Source organism: Zalophus californianus, chromosome 8, assembly GCF_009762305.2.
Source record: "Zalophus californianus isolate mZalCal1 chromosome 8, mZalCal1.pri.v2, whole genome shotgun sequence".
Classification (NCBI taxonomy): domain Eukaryota; kingdom Metazoa; phylum Chordata; class Mammalia; order Carnivora; family Otariidae; genus Zalophus; species Zalophus californianus.
Window position 1 is genome coordinate 39,112,557 of NC_045602.1, and position 13,390 is coordinate 39,125,946.

At 47.7% G+C, this 13,390-nt stretch overlaps 1 protein-coding gene across 1 annotated transcript; it reads left to right on the forward strand.

The window, feature by feature from the left end:
• Nucleotides 1-7,648: 7,648 nt before the first annotated feature.
• FABP1 (fatty acid binding protein 1) lies at nt 7,649-12,636 on the forward strand. Its single transcript, XM_027620569.1, has 4 exons — nt 7,649-7,872; nt 9,380-9,552; nt 10,963-11,055; nt 12,514-12,636. Exons 1-4 carry the CDS (start codon nt 7,806-7,808, stop codon nt 12,562-12,564), a joined length of 384 nt encoding a protein of 127 aa, XP_027476370.1. The 5' UTR covers nt 7,649-7,805; the 3' UTR covers nt 12,565-12,636.
• Nucleotides 12,637-13,390: the final 754 nt, after the last annotated feature.

Genomic DNA, 13,390 nt, shown 5'->3' on the forward strand with positions numbered 1-13,390 from the left:
TCCAGCTCTTTCAACAGCTCGGTGACCAACCCCCTGTATTAAATTTCCTCATTTGAAACGCCCAAGGCAATATTTGTTTTCTCTCCTGGACTCCTGTCCTGTGGGTTATTTTTTCTCTAAGTTACTCCTAAAGCAACAACAACTCGCCCTTGTCCTAAGCAGTAACATCTATGAGGTCCTAAGTTGGTGTATGTTTTTCTAATCTGTATTAGACTAAATGCATAACTATTAAAATTAATATATTAATATAAAAGTGTTCGTCCATGTACCATCTAAAATCGTGTCCTGTGCTGATACATACCCCATTCGGGGTATGCACACACACTCTCATCTGGGGATACAAAGCAGCCTCCCCTTCACCATCTGGCTCCCGCCTCCCTTTCTGGCTCCCATCCCCAGGTCTTCCTTCTTGTCTCTACTCTTCCTCCCCGAACCTCATGCTTTGTTCAGCAACAGCCTATTTTTCTAAGCCTTTGCATGCTTTGTTCTCTATTCACGAATCTTTCATGAATCTTGACTCCTTCCCTGACCAGAAAATTCCTTCTTACTCTTAACTCAGTCATTCTCTACATTTTGAAGTTTTATTCAAACTTCATCCTGGTCAAAGGGAGCTTTAACTCTCATCATGCTCCCTACTATACAGTGAGTTCCTTTGTAGATTCAAAACATAACCCACCACCCCACAAATTTCACGCAGGAGGTCAGAGTATGCTTGTTGAGTGAATATTCGAGAAGTAGATGAATCATCTGATGCTTGTGGCTTTGTTGGGATAGAAGCTGGGGAAAGGCTACCCTGGAGGAGGGGACAGAATGATGTGCATGATCACCATAGACAACAAGGTGTGTGTTTCCAGAGTGACCCATATGGGATATTCCAGAAAATCGAATATAGGAAGAACTGCAGATGCTAGCTTTAAAGAATTAGAATTTAGTGAAATACGCTTTGCACTCATCTCTACCGAACACAAGGCCAGGAACCACCTCAGGATCTTTTATTTCTCTGAGTTCTCGCTTCATGCACATGCACTGTCAGGTTATTTGGTCTAGAGTAAGAACATTTCTGAGCTAACAGTAAGCCAACCATGAATGACTTAAGAGGTCAACAACATCTGGATTATTGTCCTATCAACATTTTCTAGACACTTACTCTGGAAAGTGCAACACTAAGCTCTGGTTTAGAAGAATTTTCAGGAAAGTAACCAAGATATACACCTTTGAGAATTATAATATGGGAATAATAAAGGTCGGAAACATAAGCTTTGGAGTCCAACAGACTGGGTTCGTGCTCCTATTTGGCAAATTCCTATTTGCATAACTGGAAGCAGTTACTCACCTTTTCATACCTTAGTTTTCTCATCTGAAAAATGGCAATAATAACACCTTATAATATTGTTTTGAGAATGTGCTGAGATAGTAGGAAAAGCACCTACTTAGTGTTTGGTTAATAGAAGCTATTGTTTTATCACTATGAATATAATAGCCCTAAGGCAACAGAATAGAAATTGGCATTGGGGACATTGATCTAGGACAGCAGAGAAAGCAGAGACCTCAGGAGGGTTGTACAGAGAGGGAATGCAGACTGAGCTTTAGGGATGTCAGTGGAGTGGCCATCCTGCTTCTGAAGGGCTGATGACTCACGGCTCTAAAGCAGAGAGAATGCAGGGTTGGAAGGTGAGGGTGACAGGTTGGCCAAGGATCACTTGCAAGAGGTTTTTCTTTGAAGTGTCAGGCTGACTTTGAGGCCCACTGGGCTAGCTTTCAACCCTCAGAGGGCAGAGGACACAAGGACACAGTGATACAAGCAAACACTGTTAGGTTTACGGCCAAAATAGGAGCCTTATAAACAGCCTTAGAGATAAGTTTTGAATTCTATTTCGATTAAATCATCCTGCAAATCACCCCCACTGTCTGCCACGTAATCCATAGGATTTTCCACTCTACTGTGTCACAGTAGAGGAGAACTCACAGGGGTCCTTAAAATAACTCACAGGAAGGTCTCATTTCTACAGCAAGGATATTCCTAAAAATTATTTGTAAAAGGACATTTGGTTGAGTACACTATTCAGGGCAATCTGTGTGGTATGATTTTTTTTTTTACAGTACAAACCACCACCCACAATGTTTGTTTATCATATTTGCATCCCCCCCCACCTTGGGTTCTTCAAGCGGGCAGACGTCTAAAAATGCCAAGGATATTGGATGGTTTTAAGGCAGATTCCATTCTAGGTTGGACAGTTGTTTACAGGGGTTCTTTAAGGAAATTCAATGATAGAAGACATAGACTATGCATATGAAAAGCAAAGCTTAAGAATGTCTTTTAAAATTATTTGTTGAAGGATGTACATCCTGAAATTCCACCAAAAGGATTTAAAACAGCTTAATAATAAAAACACAAGACTTCCGGGACCCACAACATGGTCAATGGAGCTGATGCAAGCTCTTCCCTCAGCAAGGTTAAAATGTGAAGGTTGAACCATAAGAGTTTTTCAGAAATATAGCTGAGGTCACAAGAAGGAAAGAAAGAAAAATCCCCAAGTGTCAGAAGCACAGAGAGAACTGAAAGAGCAGTAAACACTGCGGTGAGGCTGGGGTGCCTGGGGTGATTGCCAGACCTGGAAATAGGCCTGGGTGGCCAGGAGTGTGGATTTCCATACCCTCAGGAGCAGGAGATGAAGCCTCAGGGCCTGTAAAAGACACAAAGTGGGGACCGAGATGCCTGGTAGGCCAGTGCACCTTAGCATACTGGGCAGGGATGGAAGACACTACCCGCCAGCCCAGGGAGATGGGAAGAAGCTTGTCCCCAAGCCAAGGAATAAACATAAAAACCAGTCCTGAGCTAGGGATAGCTCTGAGACACCTGACAAAGGCCAATGCAAAGCGCTCTGATCCCCTCTGATAAGAGCTTCACATTGCTGAAGGACTTGACAGTTTACCCAGGGCATTCACAGGGCAGAGAAACCATTTCACAGATAAGGAAGTGGAGGCTAGTAAGGCTGAGTGATTTGTCCAGGATCACAGGTCAGGTAGAGAAATCTGGGCCCAAACCAAAGTCCTTCCTCTCCAGAGCCCTTTGTCTAGCAGAAGTATGGGCAGCTCAGGGCACCTCCAGCAACTCACATGGTATGAGCAAGCTGACGCTGTAGACACCCTGGGGTCAGACACACCTGAAGAGGGGCCTGGCCTCTCATATTCTGGTCACCAAGAGGCACGTCACCTCTTCTCTCCCACCTCCACACTGCTCACCCGAGTAGGGAGCATGAGGAGAGGGGATGTCTAGTGGGCACTGGGGAGGCATTAAACTTGGGGAACTGAAAACTGCTCCCATGAAGTGAGAGTCTTTTTTTTTTTTTTTCTTGAAAGCCACTTGAACTTTGTCATTGCAATTAAGCTTATCTCTTCTTGTGTTTGCTTAGCTTGTGGACTGGAGATGTCATTACCCTCTCCTAATTTCATGGAAAAATACTTGTAAGTGTTAAATTTTGAAATGGCCACTCACCTCCTCAGCTTCAAGACTCAAACACACAAAAATCTGGCCTGAAGGAGGCCATCGCGGATTGCCTGAGAAGGCCCCATCTGGGATCTTGGGGAGGGAGGAGGTCCTTGCCTCATGTCTGTCAGGCTGTCCATTTGCGGGTCTTCACCACTGTGCCAGCCTCTTGGCCAGCCTCTGAGTGAATCCTGCCCAAGGTGCTCCCTGGACTGGGTAGGCAGGGAGTGAGAGGCCAAGGAGAAGGGTCTGCTGGGAGTCAGACACCAGAAAAGGAGGACCCGCTACAGCCTTCCTGCGAGGGCTCTGGGATGAGTGCTAACTTGCCCTAGAGAGAAAAATTCATGACCTTCCTTCCCACTCTCCACCTTAGAGCCCAGAGAACAGCACTGTGGGGTGTGTCATGTGACATCCATGGTCAAGGGGAGAGTGTCTGGATGTGGACCCAGGTATCCCTTTATCTGAGGAGAGATGCTGGGCAGGCAGTGGCTGCGTGGGAGAGCATGGTGTATCCAGGACACTTCCAGTAGATCCTCCCAAATTAAGCACTTACTGGCTGCAGGGGGAAGGGGTTAATGACCTCATCATAGCCATTTCCTTAGTGATTATTTCATTGCTTTTAAAAATTCCCAGACTCCCCATTGAAGCAAGTTTCTACTGATTTGCTCCCTGATAAATGTTTGAGAAGTTCTTTGGATAGGTGGTGGGTGAGGTGGGGTGGGTGGGGTCTCAGGTCTGACTTGAATTTAGTCTAGCACTCGGCCACTGCACTCATTAGACAGACACAGACCAGCTATCAGCCTGTGGATATTAGTCTACGTCACCAGATACCATCTGGGATCACATGGCACTCTGGGATTTGGGTAAAATTAGCTTGAATTCCTCCAAAGCCCTCACTAAGATTTCTGGGGATCCTTGGGGGGACTGTGCTCCCATACACACCCTGCTTCCTGATACAGATAGTCCCTGACTTATGTTCACCTTAGGAGTTTTTGAGTTTACGATGGTGTGAAAGTGATACTCATTCAGTAGAACCCATACTTTGTGAATTTCTTTTTCCCAGGCTAGTGATATGCAGTACGATCATCTCTTGTGATGTTGGGCAGCCGCTGTGAGCCTTGGCTCCATCAGCCACGTGATCACAGGAGTAAACAATCAATACACTTACAGCCATTCTGTACCCATGTAAACTTTATTTTTCACTTTCATTACAGTAGTCAATAAATTACATGAGATATTCAATACTATGTTATATAATAGACTTTGCGTTAGATGAGTTTGCCCAAATGTAGGCTAATGTAAGTGTCCTGAGTACGTGTAAGGTAGGCTGGGCTAAGTTATGAAGTTCAGTAGGTTAGGTACAGTAGATGCATTTTCCACTCATGGTATTTTCAACTCACAATGGGTTTATTGGGACACAATGCCATCGTTAAGTCAAGAAAGATCTCTATGGTTTCAGGTATACTGTCTCATCTCCATGGCATCAATCCAGAAATGAAACTCAGCCCTTCATTGTTTTCCATTTGCACCTGTATTGATTTATGAATTACCTTTTACTAAAGCATCTGAGGTCGTCGGGGAGGGAATTAAAGAAAGATGGATGGAGATTCACTTGGCGGCAAATGAGCGGCTTCAAACGCAACAGGAGCTTTCCTGGAAGCGCTTCGTGCCTTACTGTCACCGGGGTGTCTTTGTGCCCCGTCACCCCATACCCACTCACTGGTTCCCCTCCTTTCTGCCCCCTGCACTGCTCTTTCCTTTCCCGACATCCAGGGGCAAAAGGGGGCCTCTCCCAGCGTGCTGCACAGCGCAGCAGGCCTTCCCCGTCACCACCTGAGCCCTTGCTGATCACAGATCTTGGGTTTCACTCACTCTCTTCCAAGCAGCTACTTCAGCCATTTACACACACACACACACACACACACACACACACACACACACACACACAGAGTTTCCTCTCCAAGAGGAATTCTGATGCCAATTCTTAAGATAATGGATTTTTCATTGCCTTACACATACATATATAAAATAAAAAATCATTGTCCCTGGGGCCACTGGGTGGCTCAGTCAGTTGAGCATCTGATTCTTGATTTTGGCTCGGGTCATGATCTTGGGGTTGTGGGCTCGAGCCCCACATTTGGCTCATTGCTCTGCTTGGAGTCTGCTTGGGATTCTTTCCCTCTGCCCTTTCTCTCTCTCTCTCTCAAGTAAATAAATACATCTTTAAAAAAAATCATTGTCCCACTTGGAGGAGATTAGGATCTAATATGGGTTCCCTCAATACAATGAGACATATTAAAAGGTACATAATCAAGGTTCAGAACAAGATGTGCATATCATGCTTTGAGCCACTGTCCCAATGGTGCTAGGGCTTTTGTGGTGCCTAAAAATGGCTGTGAGTTCTGGGCTTCCAAGCCTGCGTAACATTCTCCAGGGACCGTCCTGATCCATGGCCTGGAAACCACTCTGTGTCCTGGGCACTGTCAGAGGAGGACCGAGCAGAGAGGGCAGAGTGGAGCACCCCTCTGCACCGGAGGGAAAGGCTTACTGGTGTTGGGATCTGCATGATGGCTGTCAACCGGTGCCCTCTGCCCACGCTGCTCAGAAAGGAGTGACCTCTCCGTGGCAGGGTATATGCTGACGCCACCTGTCAGGGATGCCAGAGGAGGGCTTAGACATTGAGCACATGTGGGGATGAGAGGACTTCTCGGGTACTTTGCTGGATCCACAGGTCCACATTCTGTTTGGGAGAGTATGTGTGAGGGAGTCGGAGACAACAGAGCTCGCCTCTCCTGTGGACTGACACGCTTGTGTTAGTGCTGTGCTCCCCAGCTTGTCTTCCTGCAGTGTCAGTGTCCCTGGCACGAGCCCCCATATACTCATGTGTCCCCTGACTCCCATACAGCCAGAACCTGAGGGCTGCTGGGCTTCCAGAGCAGATGCCCCGGCAGCCCAGACAGTTGGCAGCTGAGTGAGTGAGCATGCAGTCATCCTGATGATCATGCCGCAGGTGAGGACAGACAGGGTCCCCTGGCAATGGAGAGCACTGTCCAGGAAACAGAAAGCTCTGGTTGCAATCTCCCACCATCTATCCTGGTGCAGGCTGGAATGGCAGAGCAGGACCACAGAGGAAGGAGAAAAAATGGACAGTGTCTCAGGGTTACCCCGTTGCCAGCCCTGTTCACTGGAGTCTCATCTATGCATACTTGCCTGGTTAGACACACACACACACACACACACACACACACACACACACACACACACACACACCCTGATCCTGGCTGCCCCGCCCCAATGATTCAGTGATGTGAGGGGCTGTGCCAACCTAATTCTCCATATTTCTTATTTTCCTTTAACAAGAAGATCCATGGCCTCATTACCTTTTGATGGTTTTTATTTACTGACCTATTACGGACACCTACTAGGTGCCAGGTATTGGGAATGCCAAAGAAGAAATGAAAAAGAATACTCAGAGAAATAATCCCAGTAGGATTTGGAACATAGGTATTTGCAAAGTGCTCTATGAGCCTAGAGGATTTCTAGAGGAGGTGAGCAGGTGGAGAAGGTGAGGGAAGAGCAGAAGGTGCAGTAGGAAAGCATGGCCCCCCTGACATGTTCAGTTGGCCCAGCAGATACTACCTGCTTTCTCTCTCCTACCCCGTCTCTGCCTAATAAAATGCATCTCAATTTCCGCACACCCAGTTTCCATGGTTCCCACCTGCCCTTCACTATGGTGTGCTTTGTTTGACACCTTTAAATGGAGGCTGATGTGGACGGTGCAGAGCTTGGAATTATCAAGAGGAATCCCAGAATACAAAATGGCGCTAGGGGCTTATGACATCTTTGTAAAAATTAAGTTTGTATAATGATAAGGATGGAAGAGATCATAAGGTTATGTAAAGAAGGGAGAAGTTTTGAGTTTAAAAGGATTCTTTGGTATTTTTCTGTGTGTCTAGATCTAAGTACACACACGTATATGTGCGCACATCTCTAAGCACACAGGTGCATACACATGCACACACACACATTTAATGGAGGATTGGCACATTAAAGGCTGTAGGAATGTAGGGCTTTGCACTTGACTGACATCCATTAATGTTTGCTGAATTAGAGCAAACCTCTGCTGTGCCCATCCTGTTTTTTTATCATTGACCATTGCTCTTAGCAGTTAATGTTTGAACCTGGCCATAAAGGAGTAGACAGCTGCTGACCTATGTCCAATATCCGAAGCGGAAGGAGCCCCCTATAAATCAACCCACACTGGGCAGCCCAGCCAGCAGGGTTGCAGATCCGCTGTGGAGTGAGCCTTGTCGCCACCATGAACTTCTCCGGCAAGTACCAACTGCAGAGCCAGGAAAACTTTGAGGTCTTCATGAAGGCAGTTGGTGAGTGCTGGGCTGGACACCAAGGCTGGGGGTCACGCGGCAGTGAGGGTCTAGCCCTGCTGGCGGTGGCTAATCAGAGTCTCGATGCTGGGATGGGAGGAAAGTTTCAGGCTTTGCACAGACCAGAGGCCATATTATGCATGGGACTTTTTTAGTCATTTGCAGCTTGTGCTAGTGCTCACTGGACACGGCCATTCCATAGGCAATCTCTGCCGACACCTCACTGTGTGACTTCCCTCCCTCCCTCCCTCATTCATTCATTCTTCTAACAAACGTTGATTCAGGGCCAACCCCATGCTGAGCACTGTGCTAGACGGATACCAAGGAGACAGATAACTTGGAAATGAGCCTCGTTTCCAAGTCACAGTTTAGAGAGAGAAAAAGAGAAGAGATAAATACAATAAAGTATCCCCTAATGTGTACTGAGCACTGACTCATTACCAGGCACTGTGCTAAGCCCTAAGTATGCAATATCCCAATGAATCCTCACCAAAAAACTCTGAGTTGAGTACTAATATTTTTCCCATTTCACAGTCAAGACAACTGAGGCCTAGAAAGGTTAAGTAATCCCGACCAAGGTCACACAGGTAGGAAGCATTTGCGTTGGGATTTGAAGTGGATGCTGGTTCCAGAGACCCCACTTTACTCCTCTGTGCCCCCCAAAGTCATGTGAAGGATGAGGGGTTCACAGGAGGGCACGGACGGAGGGCTTGCTGGTGATGAAGGTGAGCCTTGGCTGGGCCTTGGCAGATGAGCAAGTGGTCCCTAGGGGACAGGGGGAGGGGAGCATGCTCCAGGTAGAGGGAACCCTATGAGGAAAGGGGCAGTGAGACAAAGAAGGGTGCTGGGGTAGGGGGAAGTGTGGGGAAGACAGCAAAGGCAGAGAGAGGACCTTCAGAGCTAGCCAAGAGCTAGGCTCTTCTCCTGCAGGGTGTCACACCACCTCTGTTCCGAATCCCTTACCTGGGCCACAGGACCCTCTAACCCCACTGCCAACGCACATGGACCTCACTTCATATGACAGTGTAGATGTGGCCAGAGGCTCGCCAGGCACTGTCCTGGCTGGCCCGTGTTGTTCTAGCATTTTATTCATTGCTCCCCCTCTCACTCTCAGGAGGGACCTGGCTGGAACACAAAGTGTGTGGTCACTCTGGGTGTGGAATGAAACACTGACACTCAGAGCAAAGTCTGGTGTGAGATAAGAAAGCGAGCGGGAACCAGGGCGCTCACTAGAGGAAAGGTTCTTCAGGACACAGGAGTATCTTCTTTATAAACCCGCTCCTCTCCCCTGGTGAAATAGTGGCCCGCCAGGTCAGGCGGAGTCAGGCCACTGACCTTTCCTTTCAGAGGTCAAAGCCCTTGTTGCTCACAGGACTCAATCTGGGCCTCTGGCCTCTGGGAGACACGGCACCTCCCTGTCTGACTCCACGCCACAGAGTTTCTCTGTGACCGCCGCCCTTCAGCTCCCACCTCTGCTCATCTCTGAACCTTAAATGGTTTCCACCAGGTCTGCCTGATGAACTCATCCAGAAGGGGAAGGACATCAAGGGGGTGTCAGAAATTGTGCAGAACGGGAAGCACTTCAAACTCACCATCACCACGGGGTCCAAAGTGATCCAAAATGAGTTCACCTTGGGGGAAGAGTGTGAGCTGGAGACCATGACTGGGGAGAAGGTCAAGGTAGGAGGTGCCCCCTCACACCACCCTCTGCTTCTGGAACTTTCCCTGGAACCTGGCCCCAGGGCCTGATCCTGCCAGGCTCCCACTTCACAGTTCCCACCACGGATACCTTATCTGTGACTCCACTTCTGGGGTGGGAGCCAGAGAGACCAAGACAACTCTAGGGAAGCTCTAGGGAGGCCCTTCCCGTTTTCCTGTGACTGTCTGGGTGCTCTGGCCCAAGAACCCGAGCTCTCTTACGTGGAGCATGTGGGGGGGACCAGGCACAGGTTCTCCCAGGCCCAGCAGTGGACAAGCAGGAATCTGTGAAAAACCCTAAACAGAGCTGTGGTCATCTTTGAGCCCAAAGTAAACGGGCCTTGCTGAGCCTACAGCTGCTAGTCATGGGGAGAGATTTCCTGCAGGAGGTGCTACCAACACCAAGGACTCCAGAATACCAAGGGCCCGGGGCAGGCCCTCAGACCAAGCCTTCAGGGGTCACTGAGCCCCTGGCCTCAGCTACCTTATCTGTAAAATGGGCATAGCCACCCTTCCCTGACTGAAGGGAGTGGGCAGGGTGGCATCACTGCTAGGCTGCAGCTCAGGGTGTGCACTGTGGAAATGACCAGAAGATGATGGCAGAGAGATCCGAGGCAGTGGGGTGCCCCGCCCTAGAGACTTCGCTTCCTCCCTGGGAAACTCCACATGCCTGGCACAGCCAAAACCCCAGAGCAGCTGTCTTCATGCCTCCTGCTCCAGACAACTTTGTGCCTTGGCCTCAGCATGTTGGTCTTTTTACCTCTTCTGCCCCTCCAGCTATGACAGTACAGGTCAGAAAGTCTGCGATAAGCTTTGGGAGGGAAATTGTCTTGATGTGCCCGTAGGAAGGGGCAGGCCATCTTGGGTTTTACCACAGGCCTTTTCCAACTGTCCGTCTTGGAGGCACATTTTTAACCTTGGCCAGGGTCTTCTGTTTCCTGCTGGGTTTCTGCTTTCTCTTCCTGGATGCATAAAGCTTGAAAAAGAGACCACAGCAGAAAATATAAATGTGCTGGAAGGAACATATACCAAAGCCTAATAGGTGTTCTCCCAACCGGCCAGTATTTGGAATTTTGCTACTCCTTCTGTCCATCAGTGTGGAGAATTGGGATTTTACCAATTTTATCTTAGTGCTTGCATTTGAGACCACTTAGGTGTCCTATGCTTATTTCTCATAGTTCACGTACCATAAATTAGAAGTTTGACCAAAGAAGCACTGTCATTTTCTTTGGCTTTTAAAGGCACCTCCTGTCTTTAGAGCTGGAGGACTGGGGGATGTGAGTGGCTTGGCTGTTGTCAGCCAGGACCCAGGCAGGGAAACCAGTGTCACTGGTGAGGGTCCTGCTCCCTCCCCCGACTTTCCTCACAGCTCATCTCTTCTCTCCCCTGCAGGCAGTGGTCCAGATGGAAGGTGACAATAAACTGGTGACAACTTTCAAAGGCATCAAGTCTATGACCGAACTCAATGGCGACATGATCACCAACGTAAGTTGGCACTCTGGGCTGCTGGCTCCCAGTGCTTGAGGGGAAGGGAGAGGTCCAGGGTGAGGTGCAGCCCCTCCCCCACCTTTCCTGTGCTCAGCCTCAGCTACCACTTACTGAGGACCCATGATGTACCAGGCAGTTTACACACATTATCTCCATCTTCCCACAACCCTGACTTTTCTAAGTGGGGAAACTGAGGCAACAAATAGCCAGGGAATGACAGAATGAGGGTTGCTCTGAGCAGGGCCTGTCACACAGGGCTGTCATCCACAGTCGTATATGCACAATCCTACACAGAGCCAGCCAATCCCATTATAGATGGTGTGGACTCGTATACTCAGTACCATCTTGAAGCAGATGTGCTAGTTAACCTCGCCCTCTTCCTTCTCTCCTCATTGCTATCCCCCTTTCTTCACGCATACCCAAATAGGATGGGGTAAGCGAGGTGCTTGGTAGAAGGAGATAGAGCGTCCTGCAGAGCCACCAGCTTGACCCACCTTTCTCAGTCTCCATCGGGATGTAGACGTAAGACTTGCTCACAGGCATTTACAAGAAGAATCATATTCATAGCAATTTTATGGCAGCTTTTAAGAGTGGCATACTCCCGTTGTGCAATCATCCTTGGTGCCTGGTAGTCGGCCATGTCCTGTCCTTGATTTGGGGGTGAATAGCACAGTGTTTCTCCTGCAGTTATGTTCCTCTGGATCTTCTTTGTCCCCAGGATGTGCTTTGGGGAGTAATAGAAGGCAGAACAGTACCAAGGGGTCTGTCACACCCCTCCTCGTTCAAGTGGGAGAATCCCTCAACTAGGTAGAGTGTGAGGGTCAACAAGGAAACATGCTGTCCCCACCCATGCTGGCACATTCACAGAATAGCAGGAAGGTACCAGCAAAGGGAGATGAGCCTTTCCTGGACTCAGTCCTGGCCAAAGTCCTTTGATAGGCTTTTTTCCTGCTTTGATATGCTTTTGGTATCTCCCCCAACCGTCCCCACAGCTGTGAGGGAGGCAGGATAAGGGATTTAATAGATAGGTTGACCTGTCCAAGGTCATCCAGCTAATGAGCTATGGAACCAGGGTTCAAACCTAGATCTTTTCATTCCATTCCCTTGCTGCTGAAGCTAAGGGGTTCCTTTGGTACATAGCAGGCACTCAATGAAACTTTGAGAAATTGGATTAGACTGGACTCGTTTGGATGGTCTTGCTCTCACAGCCATCGATATAGAAAGGAATTCACTAAAAGGCAGGACAACTCTTCACATGAGGAAGTGAAGTGACAAAGACCTGGCATGGAATTTTAGAAAAGATGGCCCACCCTTTCTCTGATCTTACAAAAAACAGAGAAATCTTTGGGTTGTTTCATATGCTAGCATATTTGGGATGATTTTGTGGCCTTAATTACCTTTTACAATTCAACATCAGATGAACATTTTGTGCTTTTTTTTTGTTTTTACTTTCAGACCATGACATTGGGTGACATTGTCTTCAAGAGAATCAGCAAGAGAATTTAAACAAGTCTGCACTGCATATTCTTTTACTGTGTAAAATTAATGTAATAAAGTGAACTTTGTTTTAAAAAAAAACTTTTCTTCTTGATGGCTTGTCATTGATGGTGCTATTGGTATCAATGGGCCCTAATCATCTATATTTTTGTAAATCTTGATGATCTGCATGTTCTATCTTGCTGGGTCAGGTCTGAAGGGTGATTCTCACCCTGAAAGCAGGCCCCAGGCTGCCCACTCAGGTGATCCTACAAGAAGCATGAGATGTGGCTGGACCTGTGAAGCCACCCTGGAATGACCTTTCCCAGTCAGCCATACAGGCAAGGAGCTGGATGCTCCTTTCTCTCTTATCTACCAATCTCTCCACTAACAGCCATCTTCCTGAAAAACAGCACTGATCATAAAGCTTCCCATGTCATTGCCTACCACGTAAGAGTCAAACTCCTAAACTTTCACGTCTCTCTATCAGGGGTTGGGAAACTTCTGTAAAAAAGCCAGAAAGTAAATATTTTCAGCATTGTGGGCCATTCACTCTGTCACAACTCCACAGTTCTGCTCTTAGAGCACAAAGCAGCCCCAAGCAATACACCAACAAATGGGCATGCCTGTGTTCCAACAAAACTTTATTTATGGACACTGACATTTGAATTTCATATCATTTTCATATGTCATAAAATAGTATTCTTCTTTTTTTTCCAACCATTTAAACATAGAATACCATTCTTAGTTCGCACACCATATAGAAACAGGTGGCAGCTGGATCTGACCCCCACACTGTAGCCTGTCCCACCCTATCTAGCTGCAACCCTTTCCTATAATATGCATTCCAATCAAG